General features: G+C 43.4%; 1 protein-coding gene across 2 annotated transcripts in view; it reads right to left on the bottom strand.

Annotated features, from left to right (window-relative positions):
- Positions 1-2,539: 2,539 nt before the first annotated feature.
- aldh1l1 (aldehyde dehydrogenase 1 family, member L1) overlaps positions 2,540-9,630 on the bottom strand; it is a 34,092-nt gene continuing 27,001 nt past the window's right edge. For both annotated transcript variants that reach the window (XM_031875381.1, XM_031875382.1), the window contains exons 13-23: positions 9,384-9,534; positions 9,167-9,237; positions 8,679-8,784; positions 8,269-8,356; positions 6,588-6,681; positions 6,401-6,500; positions 6,218-6,316; positions 5,669-5,834; positions 5,411-5,516; positions 4,599-4,798; positions 2,540-3,014 (exon numbers count right to left, since the gene is read on the bottom strand). In XM_031875381.1, the coding sequence (XP_031731241.1) occupies positions 2,959-3,014; positions 4,599-4,798; positions 5,411-5,516; positions 5,669-5,834; positions 6,218-6,316; positions 6,401-6,500; positions 6,588-6,681; positions 8,269-8,356; positions 8,679-8,784; positions 9,167-9,237; positions 9,384-9,534 (1,237 nt within the window). In that variant the 3' untranslated portion in view covers positions 2,540-2,958. The remainder of the gene's footprint in view (positions 3,015-4,598; positions 4,799-5,410; positions 5,517-5,668; positions 5,835-6,217; positions 6,317-6,400; positions 6,501-6,587; positions 6,682-8,268; positions 8,357-8,678; positions 8,785-9,166; positions 9,238-9,383; positions 9,535-9,630) is intronic.

The raw sequence follows: 9,630 nt of genomic DNA on the forward strand, positions 1-9,630 counted from the left end.
TTATTGACAATCCCTCGGGGCAGCTCTACGTCTTCGTCCTCTCATGTTGGACTGAGGATAGACTGGACGCTGCAGAGACTCATGCTGCGTTCACACCAAACGCGTCGCGAATTATTCGCGCGAGTAGATTACATACAAAGTCTATGCACAGACGCGATGAGATTGGCGCCGGGCGATGGACGCGAATTTGCGGCGCGATGGACGCGCGCAATCGCCCCAACGCGCGAGTTGAAATTTTTCAACTTCTGAGAAATATTCGCGTGACGCTGTGGCGCGATAGCCTATCAGCGTTGAGATGTTTCTCCTGTCATCACTGACTTCCTGCTTTTGTTGAATCAGGAAATAAATACTGTAGCCGTCTGTGTTCACCCAGAGCTCTACGATCAAATCGGCATCATTACGTAGTTATTTCGGAGTCCCATTTTGTCGGTTTATTGCCGTTAAATCACAGCCAAATCAGTTTATTTTGTGTTCATACAGCTGTAGTAAACAGCGACGTGTGGCTTGCTAGACATAGTGAATACACCTCAAAAAAATCCATGGAGCTCCTCTGGACAATATTATGAACCCAGACATGACGGCGTTTAGTTTCCCGGGATCTCTGTGACTTCCACAACACGTACTAAGCAGAAATAGGTTATTTTTTTCATGGTTAATGGCGGACAGTTGAACGGCTTTCAGGGCGATAAGCCGCGCCCCCTCTCCGGCGCGTCCAGCGCGATTCGCGCGATTCACACATGGACACAAATGGTCCCCGGCGTTTTGACCGGCGGCGCGATGGACGCGAATATGCGGCGTGATGAATTCGCGACGCGTTTGGTGTGAACGCAGCATGAGGAGAAGGTTTGTGGCCCAAAATGTAATATGCCAGGCTGAACACCAATGTTCCGTCCTCTTTGCGTACATTTTTTGTTTTTACGTCTCCAGCTTCCACTGGTAACCCCGTGTTTAACGTCACAATACTATCAATACTTTGCGGGGAACGCGCCTCAAAGTCAGTGAGTGTGGAGACTGGGATTGGGCCTATTTATGGAACCAATGGTGACCGTGCTGGATGGCAGACCTGGCAGGACGATGGTGAGGTTGCACTAGGGGAACAGTTCATGTCATTCTCCAAAGCAATGCAAGGAAAAAAAGCAAACGCTACTGAGGCCTGAAGCATGAACTACCACAGCAGCTGGGACAATAGAGCCGGCGACCAGTGGGGGAAGAGCCAGGGTGGAAACACTGCAGAGATGAGGAGCTGATGAGCAGCAGGTGTGTAGGTAGACCAGGGCCCAGGTTGATGTCAGGAAAATAATCACTCACACAGTTGCACCAGAAAGATGAATGTTGAATCAATTTATACACAGCTAATTCATTTATGGATTATTATCATAATTCATGGAAAATAAAGACTTGACATGTCTTTGATCATTGTGAATTTTTCTTTGGTCTCACACTTCACTCACAGCCCTCAAATACTGTTCATAAGTCCTCATAAGTATGTTCTAGCTTTCATACAATAGCTAATAACCTCATACAGTGCTGTCACTTTACTTAAAACTCATAAAGTTATGCTATAACATGTTATTGATGTTTGTAACACATTCCATTTCAGAAGTGTAGAAATAATAATCTGTTCTGACACGTTGGAGCAGTTCTCTCTGTGTCTGAATAACTGAATAAAGTTATGGCAGTTATGTGCTGTGTAACACAGGACTCATATTCTTCTTTTTGATGTGTTCTCTGTTATGATTACTACCAATACTAACAGTAAAAACTTGTAAACAATCATCCACAACTTCCCCAACACTGAAACTCCCATATACCCATCAACTGTCATATTCATTTTTTTAATTTTTTTAATCTTTGCTTATTTGTCATGAATATTATATCTTCCTGTTTTCTTTTGCTAGTCATTCCAGTAGTTTGGCAAATGACGCTAAAACGGGTGTTACTGCCTTTGTTTGACTATTGCATGCGTCCATTGAACTAAACCACGTACACACCTCACAAAGACAAACTACAAAGGTATTTCTGTACACCCTGTCAAGACAAACTCAGCAATAAAGTTTTCCATCTGGATCTACCGGACTATTTGTGATTTGACCGGTCACTTCAGGCTCGGGTGGTGATTTCTGGAACCTAAGTTGAGAGAGAAGCCACTGTCAGCCAACCTCTTTCTATTACCGTCTCTCATGTCAATCCACATGAACCAGATATTTATGTTGTCGAACCGTTCTGGAGTTAATGAACAAGATTTCTTAGCAGCTCCTCATAACTTCTGTCTGTTCCTGTATTAAAACTTGTAAGGGCTGACACTGAATCGGCCGTTTTCATGTCACGTGTTTTCAATGACTGGAAAACTGATCAACTCTTTTCCAGGTTTTCCAGGATACATGGGAACCCTGGGTTTGTATGAACATGCATGTTGCCTGCATACGTACATGCTGCTTATGTTACTGGGCAACACTGGTGGGTTTTATCTAAATTCAACTGCATCATGAAGTTAAGCAGAGATGTACCAATGCAACATGAATAAAGAGGGACACAGCAGTGATGGTGCTCAGCAGTTTTTATTGATAACCAAAAACATTCTTATTAGAAATGTTACATTTCTTTAGACTTTTCTGACCTAATGTAAGCCATATTAGAAATGAATGCAATCTGTGAAACATGTCATGACATGTCATTGATTACAAAACAGTCTCAGAGGTCACTTCTTCATTTGCATAGTTCCGGACAACACTTTCTACAACATGGCTCGGTGTTAGACTAATTTAACATGTTAAGGCACATACAGTATTATTGGTCAGTAGTGACTAATGAGAAACTAAAAGTTGATTTCATTGATTAGTCCGTTGTCCACATGACCCTGTCCATCCCTCTGCATGTCTCTACTCGGTCAGTGTCCACACATGTCCATGCCTCAGGATGCAGCTGCTGTCTCGCCTCCTCTTCCTTCTGTGATTTGACCTAATACTCGATGGTGACCGCCTTCGTCTTCAGGTATTCGTTGAGAGCGTCTTGTCCTGTCGGAGAGACAGAGACACCGACTGTAAGTATGGATATTAATCAACACTGTGGTAGGAAAATGTATCAACGTGTGGTCAATATCTGATATAGTAATCTGATACATGTCTCCACTGTTAGAATGTGTTATCCAGATACCAATAGTAAATATATGCACACAACCAGTGAACCTTTTAAGCACAGTTCACTCTTTGAAGAGACAACAGCTCAATTGTGTGCATAACAAACAGGATGCCGAGCCAGGTGGTGAGGGAAAGGGAGCTGTCAGACAACAATCAGTGGAGCTTCCACTGGGGACAGTTGTAGAGGAAACCAAGAAATAAGTACACAGAGGGTTGTAAAAAATGGCTAAGAGATCCGTTAGTATCTTCTTCAAGGCATTTACACATCTACCTGTTTCCTTGTTAACTGCTGAGCTTCAGAACACCAGCAGCAAGGTGAAAGGAAATATTGAGATCTGGTGTAGATATTAATTAGAAAAATACAGTTACATAGCCAAAACACAGTAGTGTTGTATTGTAATGTATAGCCGGTAAAATAAAAGCTTTATATTTCTTGTCCCTTGGAAAATATCTGGTGTTCAGGATGTGATCTATCCCAGAATAGAGTGGAGCTCAGATGCTTTGTTGGTATTATTGAATTTAAATAATGAGCAAATAAGTAGAATCAACCGGCATCACAGTTACAATCGGTAAAAACAGACATTCAGGAGCTGAGAGAAGTTATAATTTACAATACAAAATGAAACTAAGAATGTTAATCAAGACGCATGTAGGCCTAAGGTACTTAAAAGAGACCTAAACGTGATATCATTATGTCCGCCAGGAGATTATGTATTCGATCGCATGTGTGCGTCTCTGTGTCCGTCTGTCTGTCCACAGCTAATCTCGCATACTACTGGACCCATCGTCTAATATTTTTCGTGCTCATTTATCCCTGTATGCTGAAGGACCTCTCGTGTTCCAGTGACTAACACTTTTGGAAAACATGTTTTATTGACAACATTGACTGTTCTATACTGTTACTGACTACTGACCGGTAGCGGCCGCACGTGATCAACTACTGCTTCAATTTGGACTCATGTCTCCGTTACGCAATACAAATGGTTCCTCTCTTAATTTGCATGCGTAGGTAAGGCAAACCATCGCTTAGCTAATGACAAACTGAACGGAGCGCTTTATGTCAACAGGAGGAGAGCTAGTTAGCTGCTGGCGACTGAGCTGATGCAGACAGCGCATGCGCAGAATAGCATTAAACAAACAACATATAACGTGTTTATCAGTGAACTTTAGAGATGCCGGTAGACAGATTTTGTTACCTTGGAACAAAGCCAGGCTAAATGTTTCCCTGTCACCAGTCTTTATGCTAAGATAGGATAATCAGCTACACATTTAGCATGCAGACGGTATCAAACTCCTAATGTTAGCGGCTATCCCAAAATGTCAACTATTGCAAGTGTTACTGCAACCCTGGCCTAAATGTATCTTTATTTCCTTTACTTTAACTGCAGTGCTAATTATATTAATTACAGTACATGAATAAAAGAACTACAGCTACTTGGTAACAGCAGGAGTTTTTCTTACCCAGGTCTTTGCCAAAGCCAGATTGTTTGAAGCCTCCGAAAGGTGAGGCCACATCAGTCTTGTTGTAGGTGTTGACAAAAACCGTGCCGGCGTTGAGCTTTTCACTGACGTACAGAGCTTTGCTGATGTCCCGCGTGAAAACACCCGACGCCAGGCCGTACTCTGTCGCGTTGGCCCTTCTCAGGACATCGTCCACCTCACTGAGGCAGGTAGACAGAGAGGAAAGATTTGATCACGCTTTTTTTGTGAATCTGTGCAACACATTCTCACTCCCAACTCGCCAATTACCCAACTTGGTCAGTGGCCAGATAATCTAGCGTCAGTTTTGTACGTGTCAGGGATGATGTGTCAGTGTCCTGCATAGTGTCTTTTCAAAGTAAACTTCCAACATAGGTTTACTTACGCAACACAAGTACTTGATTAGGTTTAGGCAACAAAAATACTTTGTTAGGTTTAGAAAAACGTTGTGGTTTGGATTAAAGAACTGCGTTTCCTACCTAAAAATAACTTTGTTTGTTACATAACTGGCGTTACTAAAGTTTGGAAGTTACGTAACAAATCTAAGGTTAAATAGGTTAAATTCTTTGACTTTCTCTTTGCTATGCTATGCTGACGCAGATTGGTTTACATTGGAGTTAGTTGAAAGCCCAGTGCATCTCATACAAACACTAAAGGATGCCTCGGTATCAGACGCCCGGGGCCACTGATCGATTGTTGGTATTTGACGAGTTGAATTGTGAACGTTTTCTGAGCTGTGGTAAATGTGACAATATCAGGATACGAGTCAGTAAGTGGTCTCCAATTAGCCTCACCCGCTGTTGAACTTGGAGAGGATCATGACGGGGCCGAACGACTCCTCGATAGCGATGTACATGTGGTCCTGCACATCAATGAACAGCGTGGGCTCGAAGAAAAAACCTGCAAGACGGCACAATACAGACCTAGATGTGAAAATGATTATGGAATAAGCCAATCTGCATCGCCATCGTCGCATCAGAAGTGGACCACACGGACTGGTTATCTTAGACTCACTACATCATCGAGCTGCAGTGCAGACAGCAATGCCTCACCTAGCCGCTGCACCTGTTTGCCACCACAGACCAGAGTGGCTCCCTCCTTGATGCCGGTCTGACAGTACTCCACCAGTTTGTCCAGGTGGGCTTTGTGGTTCTGAGGGCCGTGGTCTGTGGAGCGGTCCAGCGGATCACCGATCTTCATCTTCTTGATCTCATCAATCTGAGAGAAATGACAACCGAGAAAATAGAGATATATATATATATACTGTCAATCTTTCATTTCAGTATTGAGCGTCCTGTCCTCCAAGCTTGAGAATGGAAATAACCTCTAAATAAATCGATTTCATAATGTGACTTGACCGGCAAGGGACGCAAAATGACACATATGTCTTAGGTTACCCCCTCTAATCAGAATTTACAGGCAGCATACAAACTAGGGCTGACTCTGAATAGCAGATTGACAATTCAATCTCAAGAGCCGGATTCAACTGCAAATTAAATATTCAAATACTCTGACATCCAGATCAGAAATAAGCACAATGCCTCGAACTGTTCAGAAGAAATAGAGAAACATCAGCCAGTGTGAGATCAAAGGACACGTACCACTCTTTTCACAAACTGGTCATGGATGGTTTCTTCCACAAACAGTCTGCCAGCCGCGATGCAGTTCTCTCCCTTGTTGAAGAACACTGAGCTCATGCCCTGAAATACACAGAGTGTTTTACCTCTGCAACTATTTAAACGTGTGCAAAATGCCAAACAACATGCTCCCGTGAATGAACTTACCATGCGAACGGCCTTGTCCATGTCACAGTCAGCGAAGATGATGAGAGGGGATTTTCCTCCCAGCTCCAGAGAAACCTTCTTCACGTTGCTGACTGCGCAGCTGCAGATGGAGGAGGACGCAGATGCGATGAGCGGTGATGTTACGTTTAGTTTGACAGGTTTTGTAAAAAGCTACTTTGCCTCTCACCTCTTCATGATGTGTTTACCAATTTCAGTGGAGCCAGTGAAGCCCAGTTTACGGACGTCAGGGTGGTCGGACAGACGTTGACCCACCACAGCACCTGGAAGAGGAGGTTAATAACAACAGTTTAGCTTCATTAGTTAAAGGGTAACTTCGTTGTTTTTCAAAATGGACCCCATTCCTCATGTTTCTTTTGTCTAAGTGACTAATGAGGACAGCAATAATTCAAATTGAGTCCAGTATTGAAGGAGAATGCTGCAGACAGCAGCCTCTAAACGAGCTGCAAAGTACTCGTTCGGGGCAACTCCTCACAGCCAATGTACGTCCTCTAAAAGTGTTTGTTTTTGTTACTGACAGGCTGATCATTAGAAGAGTCTGACAACGTTATAGAAAGAATCCTACGGGGAAAGGAAACCTTTTTCTTTACCTTTCGCTTACTGTTTGTTACTGTGTGACTTGTGGCCGGAAGACAACGACGGAAACGTGAGTGAGAGTTGGAGAGAAGAGTGTTTGCGTTGTCAGAGTTTGTTTTGTTAGAGAACAGAAAGAATAGCTTCGTGTTATTTAAAGATTTTCAATGTCATGGCTGAACATTTAGCTGATTTAGAAAATGTGGATGTGACGCGGGATTTAAGAACAAGACTTCTCAGAGAGACATAATAACAAAAAGGTTTTATTTCTCTGTAGGGTTCTTTCCATCATGTTTTCTTTCTAATAACAATCAGAGCACTTTTAGTGGACGTACATTGACGGTGAGGAGTTGCTTGAGCGATTGCTTTAGTTGCTGCAGTCTGCAGCGTTCTCCTTCCATACTGGACCAATTTCAAAACTTGTCCACATAGTCAAAAAAAGTTACAATTTAATAGTTCTATTGGAAAAATGTTTATGTAGACGGTTAGAACATTTTTACAATGTATATTGAAGATGGACATCAGAGGTGATTTAGAAGTTGGTAGACAAAACGCTGTTTAACGTTACCTGCACTTATCCTGACGAGCTAAACGTTAACTTAAACTAGCCATAATATATTAAATATATATGTTAAATTAATCCCGAAAAACCACTGCACAAAGTAACCTGAATATATAGCGTTAGCTACATGTTGCTTATAGCATTCATTACTATACCACAAAGATTCATCACATGACACGACTGTCAGTCTGAGTCTCACTCAAACCGTCAAAGAAATATGCCGGGTGTGCTAAGAACTTCAAGTAATGAGCCGATTTTCTCGCTTTATCCCTTTTATTAAGTAACTGTGCACAAGATGGAGTGAGCTAACACAACCTTAGTACTCTCTTCAAGTCTGTTACCTTCATGAATCTCCACCTGATGCTGTCAAACCCCTGTATACACAACAAAATACATACTGTAAGTAAAGATGCACACTCCTATGCACATCCTTGACATAACTGGCAACCACTTGTTGAGAAGTGAATGCGATGTAGCGGGGGAGGGAGACTGCGACATCTAGTGGCCGAACTTTAACTTCAGACTCGTGTTTTTGATGTTACGATGTTGGCCATATTGCCCAGAGAACAGTTGTGTTGCTGCTGTTTACTGTCCTCAATAAAAGAAAAAGCACTACAGGAACACGCGCTGCTGTTTTTGTTTTGTCCCGTTTTTCATCCCAATAATCATCCCAATAATCATCCCAATAATCATCCCTGACGGTGTCTGTTCCTACCTGATCCAGGCAGAATGTTAATCACTCCTTTGGGCAGTCCTGCCCTCGCCGCCAACTCAGCGAACTTCAGCGCCGTCAGTGGAGTCACCTGGGAACAAAAGACTGGTTTTGTTTTAAAGCAGTAGACACTCACATCCCCCACAGGTCAAAATGCAGTTTACGACCAAATACCTGCAAAACGAAAAAGACATTCCCACCGGCCTTAGCTGCTAATCAAATGTTAGCATGCCAAAATAAGACGTGGCAAACATTACACCTGTTTAACAACAGCATGTTAGCATTTAGCTCAAAGCACTGCTGTGCCTACGTTAGAGCCTAGCGGAGCTGCTAGCATGGCTGCAGACTCTCTACCATCCATTCTACGTAGAGCCCTGTGTGGTTGGAGCCTGACTGCCAGTGTGGAGGCTGACCTGAGCGGGTTTGAGGACCACGGTGTTTCCGGCCGTCAGGCAGGCTGCTGTCTTCCACGCCAGCATCATCAGCGGGTAGTTCCAGGGAATCACGATGGCACACACCCTGAGAGGAACGAAAGGGAAGAGGTGCGCATTCAAAGTAACACCTTTAATTAAGGTGCTGAATGGACTCGTTTTGCTTCTGAGTTACTGTTTTACAGCAAACTAAAGTTTTTCAGGTAGTGCCTCTACAATTTTAAGGGCTATAATCTCAAATAACATATGCAATGTAATGATGGGTGGAAGGTGGGATAACGGCCACATGCTTTTAGAAGCTTCCCAGTAAGATCTGGTGTAGTGGTGAAACTTTTTAATGGAAGGTGCCGCATCACTCCTGCCCACTTTAACCCCTGAATGTTAATCATCTTCTCCCTGCTCAACATTTGTGTGTGTGTGTGTGTGTGTGTGTCTTTGATGATGCAGATATGCAGAATCCACTCTCTCACCCTATTGGCTCCTTCTTGGTGAAGGTGAGGTTACGATTGGGCCTGGCCTGGTTGATGGGAATGGTGCTGCCCTGTGACAAGAGGACATCATTTATTTCAATGTATTTATCAATATCATATTGCTGACTGGCCATACATGACGATCATTTGGTGGCTTTACAAGTTCAAGGTGAGTTTGATCTCATTTCACGAGTGACGTTAAAAGCGGCGGTCTTACTTGGATCTTGTCACACCAGCCAGCGAAGTAGCGGAAGGTCTGGATGGACATGCCCACGTGAGTCTTCAGGGCCAGAGTGTAGACAGCCCCGGAGTCAATGGCTTCGATGGTGGCCAGCTCCTCCTGGTGCTCCTCCATCAGGTCAGCCAGCCTGTGGGCGGGGGGGGGGGGGGGGGGGGGGGGGGGGGACGCGACTTCTTGAGAATGTTTTTTTTTTTTTTTTATTATTATTTAAAAAAAAAAAAAA

This window comes from Anarrhichthys ocellatus, unplaced genomic scaffold (genome assembly GCF_004355925.1).
Source record: "Anarrhichthys ocellatus isolate YVR2014 unplaced genomic scaffold, GSC_Weel_1.0 scaffold90, whole genome shotgun sequence".
NCBI classification, from domain to species: domain Eukaryota; kingdom Metazoa; phylum Chordata; class Actinopteri; order Perciformes; family Anarhichadidae; genus Anarrhichthys; species Anarrhichthys ocellatus.